Genomic DNA, 19,173 nt, shown 5'->3' with positions numbered 1-19,173 from the left:
CTCTGAATTGCAACAGCCCCTCTGAAATGCCATCGCCCAGGAGCTCTGGGAACCAGACCGCTTGCTTGGGCGACTGAGGGTGGATTTAACAGGTACCTGTATGGAGAAAGAGAGATCTAGAAGAGCAGAGGGGCTGTAAGACCGGGATGGATAAGCTGAGCAGAGGATAACGGCAAAAAAGGGACATTATGGTCCTAGGACGTGTCAGGAAGGATGTTTCCATCAGGAATAAGGAATGATTTGTGGCTGGAGTACCAGGTGCTGGTGTGACCTTGCTGGGACACTGTGGTCTCTTCCGTCCAGGGATAATAAATTCAGCCCAGAGCTAAGGGGGGTATTTTATGAGCTGAGCCTACAGAGCTTGGCTTGCAAAGTTTAGCAAAATAAGACTGAAAGAGGGTATACAACTCCTGTCTACAAACACAAGGGAGGGGAGGTATAAACCAAGGAGAGAGGAAAGCTGTTAAACTAAAGAACAGCACGAGCACAAGGACAAGGGGGAGCAACTGCCCAGCGATAGCTGGGCTTGGAGATCAGGAGAGCCCAGCCCTCGGAGGGAGGAGGTTTTGGAACAAAGGAGCCAACCACCATTTCAACACGTACCTGGTGATGTTCATGCATGGGGGGAGCAGCCTGTGGCATCCTACATCCTCTGAAAGTGCCTTGTAAGAGGAAACATGCCAATAAAATATAATTACCCCTGACTGGGGAGCAGCACTATTCGCAGCACGGGGTGGGGAGGTCCAGCCGGGGGTTGACCCTAATAATTTCCCCCTGATGGGACTGCAGAAATACATCTCTCTGCCCGCTGGTCCCCGTTGTCTCTGGGGTACCATCGTGGATACGGTGACAGAGAAGCTCCCGTCAGGTTTATTTTCTTATCCCACTATTCTTTTATAAAAGTTAAATTATGATGGTTACACTGCTGTGATTAATTAAGGGCTTTTTCCTGCCTGGTAATATCCCAAAGCCTTTGGCATTGTTTGAAATTCCAATTATTCAACTCAAACCCAGTGATGGCAACAAAATGACAAAAAAGAAAGGTGGAGGAAAAGCCAGGGCAGGCTGCCGCCTTAATGAGCCGAAACCCAGGACCCGGCTGTACGGGCGCCAAGGGAAGTCATCTAAAATGAATGTCACACCTGGTTATAAATAGGGTGGCATGCATCGCTGTGCCCATTAACGTAGTGACACATCCCACGGCGATGGGTTAACCCTTTCCCTTGCCCTCCCATGGGGCTAAATATAGGCAGCCTCTGCCCAGCCGCGGCAGGATCATTTTCTAGCCCCATCAGTGGATGGAAATAACCAATATACAGGAAATAAGCCACAGCCGCTGTTCAACATCAGGCTATGCTTTCACCTAGGACATCTAGCAGGACGGCCCGTTTGACCCAAGCAAAGATATCCAGATTACCTCGTAATGAGCCCATGCTTATTCCAGTGAGATAGCTCCAAAATCTGCGTTGCCATAGCCCAAATTTCAGCGATCCTGTGTTTCAGAAGACAACACCGCACCTAGAGAGACAGCGCCAGGTTCCCTCTATCTGTGGTTATTACACAGTTAAGCGAAGGAGCCAGCATCCCCTCTGTTTTAGCCCTGTTTGGGCTGTATGTCCTCCTAGCAAGTAGCAGAATTATCTATATGCGTGTACATATAGCGAGGAGGGAGGTGCTCATAAGCAGTCTGCAAAACAGAGATGATTCAAAATTGCTGGGGAATAATTTTTGCTCCCTGGGTTTTGTCTACTCTGGCATGTAGTGTTTTGGTTTAGCATCTCAAAACTGAATTAACCATTTATTTATAGCTGGATAAGCTATGGAAAAGGGAGATTTAAAGTATGGCTCTTGGGATGGAGATGAAAAAAATATATCCCGAGAAAAGTGCAAACAGAGACAAATGCAAAGGGGTAAGAGGCAGGAAATCCTTTATTGAAGGGGTAAAGGCAGAGTCACAAAGTTAAAAACAAATACAAACAAAAGGCTAAAACCCAGAAAACGATATTTCCTCCCCCCTTTAAAATGAAAGTCCAGAGCTTAATTTTGGTTGGATTTGTTATGCTTACACAGCTCGGTTGGCAATCGCACCCTGATTTGGGCGCACCAAGGAGGAGGGAGACACCAGTCATATACCAGAGTGGTTAAACAACGAGCGGAGACATCCCCTCTCCGACCCCCGCTGCAGGTTTCGGACTGGGGATGTGGGAGCAGCATGTTAAAACACAGAGAGTCTTTATTTATTTTTTGTTAATTTTTCTTTTTTTTTTTTTTTTTTTTTTCCCCCAGACAGCTACTGTACAAAACCAAACAGAAATTTATAATAAATACCTAACACAAGAGGCTCAGTACATTGCTACAATCCTTCACTGAAGGGAAACATATATATACATATATATATCCTAATATATAACCTCTTTGACTTAAATCGGCGTAAAGGCTACGTGTTTCTATGGGAAGGCTAGGGCAGGAATCCCACTTAACATCACCCAGACCCCACACCTCAACCGAGCATCGCTGCCTGCGGTCCCCCCGCTCCCAGCAGCGTCCCCATCCTCCTCCTTGCTGGAAAAGCAGCAGGATTTGCCCGCGGCAGGGAGTTTTTGCATCTAGGAAGCTCCGGCTAAGCGACCACGCAGTGAATATAAAAAAAAAAAACTGGAAGAGACCCCTGGCGTGCACGACTCCGTGTGATAAATACAGACGTTTTCCTTGGCACCGTCTCAGGCTGAAATTTCTGACCCATCCTAAATGCTGGTTACGACACTGGAGTGGAAACACACGCTGGCCTTTGAGTTAAAACCCTCGCAGGCTCAAAGGGGAAAAAGAAAATAACCCTGCAAGGCTACATGACCTTAGCATCCAGCTATTTGTTAGAGCGAGAGAGAGGGCTTAAATTCCTGGAGATTAATTAGCAGACGCAGAACATTGCCTGAAGGTAGGTCTGAACGACAGCCCAAACAGCTCCGCATCCAAACTCTGCAGCTGGCCTTTATTTTTTTCTTTTTTTCTTTCCTAAAAGAAAGGCGCCAAGCCCTCGGTACCCTCAGTCCTTGGCTGTAGCCCCCTTGGTTTCAATAGGAATCACCTACGGGAGATAAAAGCTGAATATCTTGGGTTTTCAAATAAATGGTAGGGTTTCTGGCATGGCTTCGGGGGAGCAGCTCACCCCATAGTCCCATCCTGAACCTGCCCGGCCAGCAAGAAGAGGGTCTCACACAAGCTTAGCTCAGGCAAAAGAGACAAGAAAAAGGATTCACTCTGCAATTGCAAATGGGGAAGCTGAGCCATCGCAAATTCAAGTCCTCCTCCCCCAGCCCTTCTCCCCTTCCTATGAGAAAAAGGCTGTTCCCACTGGAAATTCAACGTTTTGCTGCCAAAAGCGGAGCCAAGGCAGGGTACGGACATCCGCAGGGAAGCGGCAAGGGGCATCGAGAAAGGAGCCTGGAGATAGCGAATCGCTCGTCCAGCGGTGGCAAAACTTTCCCAAATTCCATCCCCGCTCCCCAGGCCCTGGCTGCTGCCAGTGCACGGATGGCGATCGCTTCGAAAGGGGGAAAGTTCAGGGCCTGAGCAGCCATCTGCACCGGGGCCAGACAGCGGCCGGGCTGGGGAGAGTGTTCCCCGTCGGGAAGAAAGAGCTCTAGCCTTGCCAGGCTCGGTTTTAGACCGAGAATTGCTCAAGCAAGGCTGGAGCCTGGCACCCGGTCCGAGCATCTTTACGTATCCTGGGAAAGCAGAGGTGAAGAGCGGCACCGGTGAAGAGAGGCTCAGCATCTGCAGATCCTGGGCTCATCCCTGCTGCCAGCCAGGTTAGCAAATTATCTCCAAAATTACAGCAGAGCTGAGAAAATGAGCACACAGGGGACTGAAAGCCAAGGATGGGAGAGGAAAGGCTGGCACACTCAAGTGTCCGCTCCAGAGGGGGAACAGGGTATCGCGATAGGCATTTCACAGTGAAAGCACTGCAGAATTAGTAATTAATTAATCCTCGCGGCGGCCCTGCAAGCCAGATGAGGTGTAATTAAGCCCTGGTTGTATAGCTGGGGAAATCGAGGCACGGGGTTGCAGCTCTAGGAATAACCCTGCGGATGCTGGGGGTGTTTGGAGACAGAGGTTTGTCACCTCGTAGATTATAAATCCAGCAGAAACCACCATGACCATCTCACCTGTCCTCCTGCCTAATGCGTGCCAGGGTCCGGCCCTCGGCTCGTTCTCGCTCCCAGCCAAACGAGCGAGTTATCTCCCAAGCTAAACACACAGCCGATAAAATGCTCCTCGTGCTCCAGGACACCCACGCCGCTGTAGGGAGGGGACGGCAACCTGATCCAAGCCTTTTGCAAAGGGATCCCGATTTTATCGGCAAAGTCGCCCGCCCTGGGACCTCCTTGACCTGCAGCTGGGACGGGGCGATGGCAAAGCCTGGCTCTGCATTTTTTCCAGCCACAAACCCCAAGCGAACCTTACAAACAGAGTCTGCAACCGTGTTTAACAACAGCTTTTTGGAAACACCCTACAGATAGGCTTATTTTTCCCCTTAAATTACAACCTGCCTGCGAGCAACCAGCCAGAAAGAAAGGACGAAAGAAAGAAAAAGAAGTGATTCCTCCCTGTTTTGCCACCGTTATTCCCCCCTCTGAGGTAGACGTCGATCGGGTGGGGATGAACCGCTGGAGAGTGGTTATTCATCTGGCGAGCAAGCCCACGGCATCCTCGCCGTCCTGCCCCGGTGTCGCCGGCACGGTGCATCGCCGCTGAGCCCATCCTGGCTCAGCACTGCCGCAGCACGCAGGCGGCGGTGGCTGGCGGTGGCCCCGGTGAGCTGCATTTCTCCGGGGCGGTGATTTTACCGGTGTAATCGATGCAAGAGGCGTTGCGCGTCCGCACGCCCTCACCGCAAGTTTGGGAGCAGGGGGACCAGGGACCCAGGCGCCAGAGCGGGCAAGGGACGTCTCCGCAGGGCTTGATGTCCTCAGGCTTGAGGGATCTGTCGCAGGCGGAGGAGGTTTGACCCTCCACGTCCCGGCAATCCACCGTCCGCCTCTGCCAGCCGGAGCCGCATGTCTTGGAGCACTCGGACCAGTCGCCCAGGACCCACTGGGAGGTCAGCATCGGTCGGATGACGTTGGCCGACTTCTTCTCTTTGCCCTTTTGCTTGCTGAAAGGGACGTCCTTGGGGATGAAGAAGGTGTACTTGACTTTTGGTGGGAAGACCTCACTGGCAATGGTCAGCAGCTGGACAGTCAGGGGCTCCGGGAGCTGTCGGAAGCTCTGCAGCCTCTCCAGGGTCGTCATGGAGCCGCTGTATTTCAGGATGGTCCCCTTGATGAGGATGTCCTGCTCCATAGCCGAGATGGCAAAGTCTCCGTTCAGCAGGTACTTGCCCTCGAGGGTCCTCAGGGCCAGGTAATTCCCGTCGTGACGGACCCCGCGGTGGCTGCGCTGTTTGATGTCGATGTTGGTTGCTCCGGCAGGGATGGTGACGATGTCGTTGTAGCCGTATCTGCACGGGGCAAAGGGACATGGTTATTTTCCTGGACTTAAGAGGAGACTCGTGGAGGGGATAGCACTTGGTGAGTGGGATTGTGGCTCTGAAGCCATTCCTCTATAACCCCGAGCACTCAGGAGCTTGGAAATATTGAGGTCGTGCCAGATGTGTGCTCGGCTGGAAGATTTTGCTGAATTACATGCAAAAATGAGCGATGCAATCAAACGAACAGCCCTACCGTTACCAGCCTCGGTGGGAAATTCCCTTTACTCCCCTTACCAAAATTGTTTGGGACTAAAAGCCTGGTTCTGCCCAGTGCTGCTGTCACTGGTCACTGTCGGACAGCATCAGCTATAGGTAGATAGAGAACAGCAGAATAGGAGAGAGTCAGGGCGCTGCTGGCATTGCACGCGCAGAGGATACGTACGCTGGCCAGATGTTGCTGCTAAAACCCGATCAGCAGTTAAACAGTTAACCCAACAGTCATCTCATTGCAGATGACTTGATATTAACTCGAAAGCCTTTCCTAGAAGACAAAGGACTACGGCAGCAAAACCGTCCCTCTCCACGGGCGGGCGTCTCTGCACCCTGGGCTCATCTTTGGAAGGGTTTTGCAGCCACCACCACGATGCAGAAGAGCTCCCGTTGGAGGGCACAGAGCACATCCCCATGCCAGGGGAGGGTTTCCCTGCAAAGCCAGCCAGAGCCCATCCCCGGAGCACCACGGCTCCCAGGACAGCACCAGGAAGGCTTCGGTACTCGAGCCCTCGGCACCTAGCGATATGGTAATTACTATAATAAAATGCCACCCTGGCGCGACTCATGCCGTAGGGCCGGCAGGATCGTTTTCCGTGCATCCCCACGGTTGATGCTGCGGTCGGTAATTAGGTTTAGAGTATTTTGGAACAAAGCCTTCGGGTCAAACTCTGCTCCCAGTCACCCTGGCCTCCCTAACCCTGATCTTAATGGGATCTCTTCTTGGCTGTAGCTACCACGCTAATCTCTCTTTAGTCAACCACAAACAATTCATAGGAGAGTGGAAGCCCCATTTCAGCTCACTCCCTGGAAGGAAACCATTTAGGAAATCTAATTTGACTGCGTGAGTCACCTCGCCGCATGGAATTGGACGCGTTGGGCTTTTGTTACGATCTTTTCAACAAAAGCCTTGAATTCAGCTCTCTGGCAAAGCAGCGGAGATCTTGGGATGAGGGAAGCGGCTGCCTTGATGCCTGTGTCCCAGGACTGAAATTCACCCCCAAGCCCAGGGAAAAGTTATTGAACTATTTATATCCCACATCAGCCTTCGCAATATGTGTCCGGCTCGCTGCATCGGGGTGAGATGCATATTGTAAACTCCTTGGGGCAGCAGATTTACTTGCAGTGGCATACTGAGCACATCACCCGTGTCAGCACCAGCTCTTATTTTAGGAAATAAACTCTGCTTGGCTTGCATAACGCTGCCCCGAAATAAACTTAGCGTAAGCTCGGGAGCTTGGGGAGGACACCAGGCTGTTACAAGGCCACCCGGCTGAGGGCGTTTGCACGGCTGCAAGCCCCGGTTAACAGCACGGACGGAAAGCCAAGCACTCCTCGAGTGCAGCGGCTGCAAACAAGGTGTGCAGCTAGGTGCGATGCTTCGGGTGTGGAAAGCAAACTAGCTTTACGTGTCCTAGGAGGAGTCTTAATATTCCTAGCCTAGCACTTTTGCAATTAAAAAAAAAAAAAAAAAAAAAAAGAAGAAAGGAGAATGGGAGGGGAAGCTGGTTTTTCTCCCCCCCAGCCCATCTCTGCACCTTCTCCCCGGCACCTTACTTGGATCGGTTGAGCGAGCCGGATATTTTCCTGCAAGTCGAGCCATTGCCACCGCACACCCCGCACTTGTCCAGCTTCTTGGAGGACCCGACTACGTGATCGCAGCCAGCCTTGATGCACTGGCCGTGGACGCAGATGGAGAGGGTCTCCGGTCCGCACAGCGTCCCATCGATCACCTAGGAAAGGGGGGATGCAGAGGAGCAATTAGGGCATTTGATCTGAAACAGGGTAAAGAGGGGAAATTGCCACCATCAAGTATCTTACTTTGGCCTCAAAGACTTTAAATTCGCTCCTCCCTCTGGCTCGGCAAAAGAGCTTGCATCGGTCTCGGGGTGACACTCCCGCGTACTTGGGAACCCACTCCAGGCGATTCCCTTCCAGATCCGTAAAGTTGTAGCTGTTGTACTTCTCGCACTGCTGCTCCCGAAAGCTTTTCCCTGAAAGAAAAGGCGAAATGTGACCCAAAAGCCACGGGAAGCCGGCAGGAACTGCCGTCCTCCTCGGCCGTCACGGCGATGCAGGAGCGAGCCGAGGATAGCGGGACCGCGTGGCAAGCGTGCGAGCAGAGGAGGGATGCCACACACCTCCCACCCAGCCGGAGGGGATCACAACCCCCAGCAGAAAGCTATTGTGTCCCCCCCCCAAAATATGGATATTCAAGGAAGAGCGGAGCAATGCCCGGCGATGGGTTCTGGAGAAACGGGGGCAGGAAGTGAGCGTGCATTTGGAAATGGCATCCTTTTGCTATGCGGATGGGTGGCTTTGCAAAGCTGGGCTTACCGTCCGGCGGGCACTCGTCGGTGTGGCAGGACTGGTACTTGGCGCGCTGGCCCTCGCAGTACCTGCCGCCGTGCTGGGGCTTGGGGCTGTCGCAGTGGCGGTAGGAGAACTGCACGCCGCCGCCGCAGGTCCGGGAGCAGGAACCCCAGGGGCTCCACGGGCCCCAGCCACCGTCCACCGCCGGCTGCAAGAGGCCACAAGAAGCTGCTAGATCCGTCCCTGAGCTCCTCCATCCCCGGCTGCTCGCTCCCAGGGCGAGCAATGGTCTGGAGCAACATTAAAATCACCCCCCAGCTCCTCTCCCTGCGTCACCAGCCGGGGCCCTGATCCAGCAAAGCACTTCAGCACATACTTCACGTGAAGTTATTACTGACTTCCACCAGTCTGTTCACGTGCTTAAAGTTAAGCTTGGGTTTAAGCACTTCGCTGACTGACTCAGAAATCACCGCTAATTGCCTCGGCAGGGCAAAAAGCAATGATTTAATTGCAGAACCGCGGCTGCTTGCTCTGGTTCAGACCAGCCTGAGCCTCGGCAAAAGGCACGGCAGCATTTATCTACGAGCTGGGCTTGCCAGTAATAAAGATTAATGAAAGGTGCTGTTGAAGGAGAGATATTCAGAAAACAAATCAGGCAAATCCAAAGCTAGTCCAGGAGACGGCAGGACCAGGGCCAGAGGTTTGGGAATCCCAAAGGGTCGAGCCCCAGGCCGTTGGTCCCCAATCCCCTGTTACCTGGGGCTGCAGGGCATCCTGCGGCACGCAGCGGCCGTCCCAGCACAGCCCACCGGCTTTGCAGGGGGTGCCGTCGGCCCACGGCAAGCTGCCGTTCTTGGTGTGGCAAAGGGTCTCCCCGCTGCCCGTCCTGCACCAGAGCTGGGCGCAGATGTCCTCGTCCGTGGTGTTGGGGCAGTGCTGGAAGTCCTTGCCGAAGATCTGCTGGCACTGCTGGTCCAGGCTGTACAGGGCTCCTCGGCCGGGCAGCTCGGTGGGCAGGGAGAGGGGGTCGGCTGGGGCGTCGAGCAAACAGTCGCCTGGGCAAGGCAGAGATGCATCAAGGCTTGATGCCATGGGTTGCGCCAAGCAGGGCACCCCAAACCTCTGTCTGTGGTCTGTTTTGAACCCCCTTCGTCCCACGCACCCCTCAAGGCGCTGCAAAGAGCCTGAGCAATTAAGGAAAAGGCTTTCTTGAATGATGAGGTTCCTTACCGTGCCCTCCGTCCAGGAACTCGGTGAGGTACATGGCGCTGCAAGGGGACCACGGCTGGGTCTTGTTCAAGTGGATGAAAAGAGGAGCCATCATGTGGTGCTTACCCAGGGGCCCGAAAAGCCGCTCGCAGGTCTTGGAGTCGTCGTGGGGCATGCTGAGCACGTGGCCTGGGGAGCAGAGAGCATCGGTGAGCCGCAGCCTCCCAGCCCCTGCTCTGCTGCAGATGATGCGTGGGCGACTGGGAGCATCTATAAGTTATCAAGCGGTTCCTATTGCTGCAAAAGCTATTTGCTTTGATAAAGCAGAAGCGATAAACAAAACGGTGCGTGCTTGCTCTATCTCAAAGGTACAGCCCGCTGAATGCAGGGCAAAGCAGCCCAAATTAGTCAGCGCATCTCTAGGAGCAGCAAACCAAGGCGAGAAGTGCTTGGTCCCACACCTTAGCTCATCACATCAGGCAAATGCACCGATTTACACCAACTCAGGGGCTTCTAAGCGCGTTTGCTGGTGCAAACCAGCTTCTGCCGGTGCCAGAAGCTCCTCAGTGCTGCCTAAGGCTTGGCGGGTGGTACCCAGCCGGGAGATGCGGGCACCGGGCTGTGCTCCCAGCAGCGGGGTTGGCCACACCGGACTGAAAAAAGCAGAACCCCCCCTCGGGAAGGGATGCGTTACCCAGTTCGTGAGCCAGGGTGTAGGCTGCCTGCAGGCCCTCGTCCTCGATCACCGAGCAGCTTTTGTTGCGGTCGCACATGGTGCCGATATCTGCCACCCCCAGCGTGTCGCAGCTTTGGTGTCCGCAGAAGTCCTGTTTGCGAGCAGCGCCGAGGCGGGTAAGGCAGGGTGAAGGGGTCCCACCTTCGGTAACCCCAACATTTCCGAGCAGAGCTGGGCAGCCCACTGCTGGTCCGCACCCCAAATGCAACCACCGCCCCCCCCCCCAGCTTTGCTGCAAGCTCCATTCTTTGCATGGCAGGGGGATCCCTCTTCTCCCTCCAGAGACACCTCGACCCCTTTCCTCTCCCCCCCAGAGCATCCCCAAGGGACCCTCCAGACCTGTCTTGTCAGCAGGATGGCAGTGTCGTAGTGCTCCGGGTGCCGGTCGCTCGGCGGGTTGAACCTTTGCTGCCAGCTGCAGAAGTTGCGCAGGGTGAGCCCGCCGTTGTCGGACACCTCCGGCCCCGCCGCCGCCTCATCCACCACCAGCACCTTCACCACCACCAGGTTGATGGAGTTCTTCAGGCTGGGGTGCTTGTAGATGCGAGCCGCCATGGACATCAGGGTTAGGACGTGGTTCTGCGGGGAGAGAGAGGGGCAGGGAAAGCCTGGGTGAAACCTTCGCCTCTTTTTTTTTTTTTTTTTTTGGTTAGGAAAGGAGAAATCAACCTCCTTTATGATGCCTACCACATCCAGACTGACTCGGGTATCCACCTGGGTTGACGGACTAAGCGCTGCCTTTTCTGTACATGCTGCTTTACACCTTGTGCCAGCGGGAAGGACTGGCAGGACAAGACCACCCCTGCGTCCCCTTCTCCACTTGCCACGAACCCTTTGCACCCAGAAACCCTTCGGGAAAACCTCACGTGTCCCCAGCGAGTGCTCTTGCATATTCCCAAAGCATTAACCCTGCCCTCACCGCCCTGGGGCAGGAATCGCCTTGTGCGCAACCTCCCGCGGGTGCAAAACCACCCTTGCCTGGCTGTAAAACTCCTGCCCGCGCTGGTCGGCGGGGTTTGAACCCGACATCCTCAGCGACAAACCGGGGTCAAAGCACTTTGACAGCCAGGTCTTTGCCCAGCAGCATCTCCTGCTCGGGCAACTGGGACGACCAGCGATTACTTAATATGTCAAACACGCCAGGGATGTTTAGGCTGATGTAAACATCTTATCGGAGCATCGAAATTCCTTCTCTGCTTGGCACCCGTTCCCGGCCCCGGAGTCAGGAGAAAAAAATGCAGCTATTACACAATATAGTATTGGGAAAGAGAAAGTGGCTTCTCTCCTCCCCAGACAAATTACACCCTGCGGTCTCGCTTCAGCGCCACTATCTAATTAAACTGGAAGGACTCGGTGGAAGCCCTCTCCGACGGCTGAGTTTCACCCAAAATCCATGTTTTCCGAGCGGAGCTGGCTCCGCACGCTCATCCATCACGATGCTGCCGGGACAGCGATATGTACAAAATGCCATTTTCTTCGCAAACGAGGGAGATGTTTAGGGAGAGACGCCCCTCCCCTAACAGCAACGGCCGATTTGCTGCACCGAGAGCCGCTTGCCCAGGGCAGTGGTGGCTATTTTAAATGATTCTGCCACATTTTATCCCGTTGCTGGCAGCTCCATGTAAACAGATGTCTCGCTTCAGCAAGACGTATCCCAAGTCCTCCCCGGCTCATTATCCGAAGGCAGGCCCCGGCAAGGATGATGGGAGCGCTGAATAGGCTGGTTTATTTAGACTGGCCAGATCTCTGCGACATGACTCACATCCCAGCCCAAAGCATGCAACAAATGTCACGGAGAAGTCACCACCGAGGCAAGAAAAACCCAGGTGAGATCCCCACGAGCCGTTGCTCCAGGGGAGTGTTTACCCCACAGGGAAAGTCCATTGGGAACCTTCCGAAAAATATCGGAAAGCCTCCCTAAATTTACACGTGTGAAGACCTAGAAGGATGCTCTGTGCTGGAGCTGCGCATCATGGGATCATCCCTCATTTCCAAGGGAGCAAATCCTGTCCCATCCTTTTCTAACCCATTACAGGTTTCTTTCTCCCCATCCTGGTAGTTGTTACCTGGGCAATCTCAGTCCCTACTGCAAATGCCCCGGGACACCAACCCTCGCATCTTCAGGGTTACATCCAGCCAAGAAATTCTTTCAGAACAGGAACAGAGGGACTCGGAAAACATCTGTCCACCTTCCCTTCGTCTGGAAAGCGAAGACGGAAAGCGAACCGAACAAACAGCTATTTAGTGCAGATTAAAAGGTCAAATTCACTTGTTCCACCATCTGGTGTCTATTTATACCCATCCTTGGACCGTGCGGGAGCTGGTTGGGTTTCGGATGGACCCTGAGTGCTCCGGGGAGAGCGGCAATCCACCTGCACCGCCTTGGCTTGGCCAAAGGTTTGGAGCTGGGGCCAAAAGCAAATTACGGGATCCCCAGGGCTCAGGAGAGGTTGACTGAACACTTTTGGCCAACAACCGGCTGCGGACGAGTTGAATCCTGCTCGTCCCATCCTCTCTGTGCCTTTGCAAACAGGCTCTGGCTTGACGAGCCACCCAGGAGGGAACGTCGCCTTCTGCGGGGTTTCCTTCCCGGCATCGAGGCTGAGGATGCGGGTATCGGGGCAGCCACGGGGTCGGGTTTGGGGAGCCCAGAGGTGCAAACGGACTGGTTTCTGCCTCCTTGCCAGGCACTGCAGCGCAGCGGGCACAAGGCGCTTCCCTGCCATTTCCAACCAGCATCCCGGGAGATCTTGGCAGGATTTCTGTCCAACTGGTAAATACAGCTGGAAAATCAGCCCCCTACCTGCTCGGGGAGGGGGGGGGGGGGGGGGAGAGGACATGAGCCCGAGCCCAAGCCCAAGAAGATCGCGGGAGCATCCCTCCTCTGCCCCACACAGGGCTTGTATGGCCAGGCACGAGCATCGCAGCGGAGCCACCCCGCTGCAGAGACAGTGGAGGGGTTTCCGCTGCCCGGTGGTGCCCCCCCAAAACCTCCTACCTCTTTTTTTCCCTGGCTGCAGTCTTTGGCTCCCTCTACTCTCGAGACGATCAAATGCCATCCATTTTCCCCCCAAAATGAGGGGGGATGCCTTTTGTCCCACCACACCTGCATTACAGCAGCTCCGATATCCCTCCTGCCACAGCATCGCTGCTTCTGGGAGAGCCCTAAGCCAGGCACAGGTACCACCGGCACTGCCCGACGCGAGACTGTCAGCGAAAAACAGCACACGCAGAGGGTTAGCAAGGGAAAAAATAAATATGAATCAGAGCACGGGGAACTGAAGTGCTTGTTTTTAACCTGATAACGTTGAAGGATTTCACTTTCTGATACAGGCTCTTGCAAAATCTCTGCTGACATTCTCCTTCGTGGGAACCACGCGGAAACTGAAGCCTGCAGAGGTTCCCAAACTGTTGTTTTGTTTTGTTTTTTATTTATTATTATTGGGGGGGGGGGGAACTGCTCTCACACAGACACTAACTATTATTGTGGTATGCACATAATGATCTAATATCACCGGACCCACCCACTGCAGAAGGATGGCAGGGAGCGCCGCGCAACACCCCGGCGACTCGCCTCCCTCCGACGTGCTCCCCAGCTCGCCGAGATTAACGCTCAACCCGACCTGGGGCTGTAGTTTGGTTTGTTTGTTCATAGGGTTGTTGGGTTTGGGGTTTTTTTTTTCCCCTCCTTTCTCCCTGGAAGCCAGCATTTCTGTAGGGGGTGGGGGGGTGGGGGAAAGAAACGCTGAGATTTCTGGAGCGCAGACAGATGGAAGGAAGAAAACACGGGGTCAGATGCGAGGGCTGCCCAGCTTTTAAAAAACAACTGGTAAAAACATATCCCAGCCTGTCTCCCTCCCCTGAAGCGACATCTGCGTGCTGGACCCCTGGCTCGGATACCTGCAGCGGCCGGCGGCTGCCCCGCCAGCCTCCTCCTGCCGTTTGAAGCCTGGGCCAAGAATTCCCTTGCAAAAATGTGGGCGCCAGCCAAGGGAAACGGGGGGCAAGCCGGAGGAGAGGGGGACACCTTGCCAGCCTGCCGGTGTGCCTGGCTGCCCTCCTGCCTTCCCAGCTCTCTGCCTCACCCCTTTTCTCTTTGCCACATCATTTTTCCCCCTTCTCTTTCCCTCTTTACTGGATATTTGGGGCTGACCCGCAAAAGAAGCAATTACCCCTTTTTAGGGCAGGGGAAACTGAGGCACACGCAGGACTGCCACCACCTCTTTGCAGGCACGGATGAACATGAAGCAAAACCCCGTCCCGAGAGCATCCAGGGGCAGGAACGCTGCAGTTTGCAATTGCCCCTGGGCTGCTTCGGTGGGAGCCGGCTCCCTTCACGTTGCGCCTTTCATACCGAAGCCCTTGATAATCGGCGGTCACCTCGCCAGCGGCGGGGCTGAAACGCGGCAGCTGTTTAACATTACGGGGCGACGCGAGGAAGCGAGCGCATCGGCCAGGGGAATATTTAGGGAGGCTGCCCGGTCCTCTGACCCCTTGCACCAAAGCGGATGCAGGCTCGGGGTCACACCCGGGGGACAAATCCCAGAGGAAAAGCACCAGCAATGCTGGCGGATGGCAGCAGCAGCACAGGTCCCCCTTTGCTTTGCAAAGATCCCCTTTAATCCCACCCCGGTTGCCTTTGGGATGAGCTCAGGAGGGGCCGGCTCCTTTTGTCAAGGGATTAAGTGAACTCAGCCGCTCAAGCTGCAAAATATCCTAAAGCGAGCCTAGGGGCCGGACATGAGGGGACCTGAGGCTCCAGGGTGGCTTTGGCTTTACCTCCATGGTCACTTCGACAGTCGATCCGGGTGTGGGAGAGCCGGCAGTGGGACCCCAGCAGTGCCCCGTGCTGCAGGCTCCAGCACCTGTCTGGTCTTAGAGGGAAGGGATTGCAACAGCACTCCTAAAAACCTCGTAAATCTGCCTGGAAAAACCACAGAAGTCAGGCGAGGAATTCCAGCTTAATCAGACCAATCTGATTTTGCCGTGGTCCTCGGTCGTTACCAGCTCTTGGAGTCGCAGGCTCCGTGCTTGCAAGAGCAAGAGGGAAAGAAAAGGGGACCGTAGCCATCGTGTTTGCAGAAGAAAGCTTGGAAGCACGTCTCATCTGCACCCAAGAGACTGGAGAAATCCCACCACAGGAATCCGATTCTGCTGCCAACTGGCTGGGGATGCTTGCGGCCAGTTTTTCTAACCGCCTGATGCTTTAGGTGTCTCGGCAAACATCCCCTGAGACTTGCAGAGCATCTCCGCAAGTGCAGCCTGCGCTGCAGGTGCTCAGCCCAAATGCCCTTGCAGAGGGGTTAGCCCCTACGCCGTCTCCTGCCTCAGTTTCCCATACTCAAAACCACCAGTTAATTCTATTCGTGATGCTCACCGTCCTTTTTTTTTTTTTTTTTTTGCCCCCCAAGCATTTTGGGTCCTCTGGAGGAAAAAACAAAGGATAACTTGTGTGTCCAGCCTGGAGCCTCACACCCATCCCTATATAAGGGGGCTCTTCCTAATCACTGCAGGTCTCATCCTGCCAAGTCCTCCAGGACCTGCCAGCTCCTCCCAGGTGTTATTGCTCAGCACTGTCCTGCTGCTAATGCTCCCCAAATACCCCATCTCCTGCAAGCATCAAGCCAAAAAAATGATTAACCCCCCAAATTTCAGGTTCTGCTCTCACTTCATCATTTCCTCCTGGTTTACATGAGTATCGATGGAGGTAGAATTAAGCTCTTGTTATCTAAATTAGATTAACAGCCGAGCTATCGTGGCTCATATTGATTAGAAATAAATCATTAATAGCATTTTCCTAACAACAAGCATGACATTGATTATAACTTGCAATGCTTGAATGCATCTTATGGTGATTATCTTCCACTTGAGCTGTTACAGCTTATGCAAGAAAATAACTGGGAAAACAAACAATGCTTGTGACCTTTAATAAATATTTGGTAATTAAAGTGTGGTTACGGGAAGACAAGTCACTATATAAATATGGTTTCTTCTGACTCAACGTTTCTGCTCCCTGGGCATCTCCTAGTCAGCTCCCTAAGATCTCACCAGCACAAGCAAGTAATCACTTTTTCTGGCCCACAAAATGTAGGTATTTAGGGAGAAGCGAGACAGCTATTTGGCCTCCTGACTTAGCAGCAACCATGCTTCTCCCTGCATTTTTGCTGCTGAGAACAAAAGACACAGAAACACAGCAGGTGGCTTTTTTTTTTTCTTACTGCTACACAAGAGCTGGTTGAAGTTTTCTCCCAAATACTTGAATACGTTATTGCCCTATTCATCCAAAACAAGATCTTTAAAGGCTTCCTTCCCATCAAGAAATACCCTGAGAGGTGACACAAAGATATTGCTCTTGGGGACAAAGAGGAGGTGATGGTAAAATGGGAGCCAAGCAGACTGGGAAGTCACCGATAACTAAGGAGGGAGCTGTCACGGACCTACCGGGCAGCATCACCCATGCCCAGGGCTGCACCAGCCGAACCAGGGCAGGGTCCCAGCGTTTCAGCCCCGTGGTTGTGCGTATGTGCAGCTCAGCAGCCTTCTGACAGCTGCCATGGCACAGATTTACCCAGAGGGTTGTTGCTTTTTCCCCAGCTCCAGCTGGGCATTATCAGGATTTCCCCCCTAAAAGTATATCACCTTATTTGTAGCAGGAGGCAGACCCTCGGGTGTTGCTTTAAAACCATCGGGTGCCCAGCTGGGTGTAGAAGATGCAATACACTATTTTTCCCCCGTCCTCTTGGGGAATCAGAGACCAGCTTCACACTACAGGGAGAGTCATTTCCAGCACCATTTATATGCCTGTTGCTTAAAAATTCAGGTTACTCCATTGCAAACTCTGTTTTTGACTACTGTGAGCTCTGGGAGGGGGGGGGGGGGTCATCTCCAAGTGCAGCATCCATCACTCCTTGACCCTCTGCTATCTGTTCCTGCCAGCCTGGCTTGGTGGCATGCAAGGAAAACCAAGCAAGGGGTGAAAGCTGAGTGATGCTGAGCAGCTGAAATCAGCTGGAGCTCCAAGGTTTAGCATTTCTCAAGGTCCGGCCCTGCCTGAGCAGGGCTGGAATTAAAACACTGCTTTATTAGGAGTGGAGAAGCTGGATGAAGCCCCCAGGGGAAGGATAAAGCGGGCAGAAATGGCAAAGCCAGGCTGCCAAAGCACAGCCCCTGGTTTCAGCTGCCCGACTGCTTCGCGCTGAGCTCCAGCTTCAAGGACTCCTCTAACAGCCCCGTACCCAAACAACCCACCGCAGAGGACAAGCAACTTCGGTGCACAGTTATCCCTCGCCAAGACCCGAGCGCGTTTCAGACCATGCAAACCTGCATTTGAGCCCGAGGACCCAAACAACCCATCACCCCAGGGAGCATGGTGGTGGGGAGCTGGCTTTGCAAAAGGCATGAAAAATAACCTGGTGCTGGCGAAAGCGGCTGGTCAGCAGCCCCGGAGATGGATGTGGGGGGCTGAGAGGCCAGGATCTCTGCTCCCGGGGTTGCCACGAAGCCTGGCCATGGGCAGGGTCTCCGCAGCCGGAGCATGTTGAAGGAGGGGAAGAGTTTCTGGCTGGGGGAAAGGGTTGTTCGTGCATCTGCTCGGCTGCTAACAGGTGGCTCAGGAGCAGGACTGAGCATTACTCAGCCCTTGGTTTATTTACTATCTGGCCGGAGCTCCTATCCGGAAGGGAGTTAAGCCCATTGCTTTGCAGCACAGCTCTCTCCCTGCAGCAAGAAAGGCATTAACCCCCTCTGTCCCTCATCTCTGGGGACACCAGACTGACGGGACATCCCAGTGTCCAGCCTGTGTGGACAAAGGCTCCCCCGGGATAGATGCTGGGTCTGGGAAAGGGTCCCCAAACACTGAGCGAACCCCATAGATCAACCCTGCAGCCTTTGGGATTTACAGCCCCTAAACACAGCAAGGAAAGGTGGGACAGAGCCAAGGTCCCTCATCCCGTCCCCAACTCTCTACTCGCTCACCCAAGGTGGTCCCTGGTGTTACCGGGGCTGCAGGGGCCGGGCAGGCAGGGGGGGACCCCGGCAGCCCTGGAGTAGCAGCAGAGACAGTGGGCTGGGGGGAGCAGAGGGGGACAGGAGGGGACAGAGAGGCAGCGGGAATGGGGACAGAGCATGGAGGAGACTGAGGGGACAGAGGGGCAGCAGGGATGAAGTGATGGAGGGGACAGAGGGATGGAGGGGCAGCAGGGATAGAGGATGAAGGGATAGAAGGGATAGAAGGGATGGAAGGGATGGAGGGGACAGAGGGGCAGCAGGGACAGAAGGATGGAGGGGTGAAGGGGACACAAGGACGGAGGGGCAGCAGGGATGAAGGGATGGAGGGGACAGAGGGACGGAGGGATGAAGGGGACAGAGGGGACGGACGGGCAGCGGGGACAGAGGGACGGAGGGATGAAGGGGACGGAGGGGCAGCAGGGACAGAGGGACGAAGGGGCAGCAGGGACAGAGGACACGGCCAGCCCTTACCTCCACGTCCTCCCCGTAGAAGCGCACCATGGAGGCATCAGCCACCAGCAGCGTCTCCACGTACCGCGCCTGCGAGACGAAGCGCTTGCCCCGGCGGAGCGGCTGCCCGGCACCGGCGGCAGCGGGGTGGGCGCCCGGCGGGGCGGCGCGGCGGCGGAGGCGGTGCAGGCGTCTCCAGGGCGGTCCGGGCGAGGGACGCCCGAGCGGCTGCAGCTCGTAAGCCGCCCCGTCGAGGAGGAAGGCGGCGCGGAGGCCGCCGCCCCCGCCGCAGCGGCTGAGCACGGCGGGGGCATCGGGGCTCCCCTCGACGCCCCCCGCGTAGAAGCAGCCCCGGCGCGGCGGGGCCCGGCCCGCCGGCCGCCGGCCCCCCAGGCGCTGCAGCCGGAGGCGGGGGGCCAGGAAAGCGGCGTCGGGGCGGAGGCGGAGGACGACGGCGCGGCCGAAGGCGGCCAGCCGCAGGGCCAGCTGCCCCGGAGGTGCGGGCAGGCGGGCGGGCAGCAGCGGCTGCGTCTCCCGCGGAGGCGGCGGCAGCGCCCACGCGTGGCACAGCAGCAGCAGGTGGAGCGGAGCCCGGCCCCCCAGCAGCGCCCGCCGCCCCATCGCCTGGCCCGGCCGCCCCGCCGGGCTCTCGGCGGCTCCCCCGCAGCCTCCGCGCCGGCTGCGGAGCCCGCTGTATTTATACTTTCTCCCCCCCGGC

The 19,173-nt window shown here is 55.3% G+C and overlaps 1 protein-coding gene across 1 annotated transcript; it reads right to left on the bottom strand.

Moving 5' to 3' along the window:
- Nucleotides 1-1,961: 1,961 nt before the first annotated feature.
- On the bottom strand, nucleotides 1,962-19,076 carry ADAMTS8 (ADAM metallopeptidase with thrombospondin type 1 motif 8). The gene is made up of 9 exons (XM_075521278.1): nucleotides 18,477-19,076; nucleotides 10,338-10,577; nucleotides 9,957-10,089; nucleotides 9,284-9,451; nucleotides 8,810-9,108; nucleotides 8,078-8,261; nucleotides 7,562-7,734; nucleotides 7,298-7,473; nucleotides 1,962-5,500 (listed from the first exon to the last, which is right to left on the bottom strand). The coding sequence occupies exons 1-9, from the start codon at nucleotides 19,074-19,076 to the stop codon at nucleotides 4,768-4,770; spliced, it is 2,706 nt and encodes a 901-aa protein (XP_075377393.1). The 3' UTR covers nucleotides 1,962-4,767.
- Nucleotides 19,077-19,173: the final 97 nt, after the last annotated feature.

The sequence above is a fragment of the Mycteria americana genome, chromosome 19, assembly GCF_035582795.1.
Source record: "Mycteria americana isolate JAX WOST 10 ecotype Jacksonville Zoo and Gardens chromosome 19, USCA_MyAme_1.0, whole genome shotgun sequence".
In the NCBI taxonomy this organism is placed as follows: Eukaryota; Metazoa; Chordata; class Aves; order Ciconiiformes; family Ciconiidae; genus Mycteria; species Mycteria americana.
Note: the sequence above shows the minus strand (reverse complement) of the source record. Positions and strands in the feature narration are given on the sequence as shown.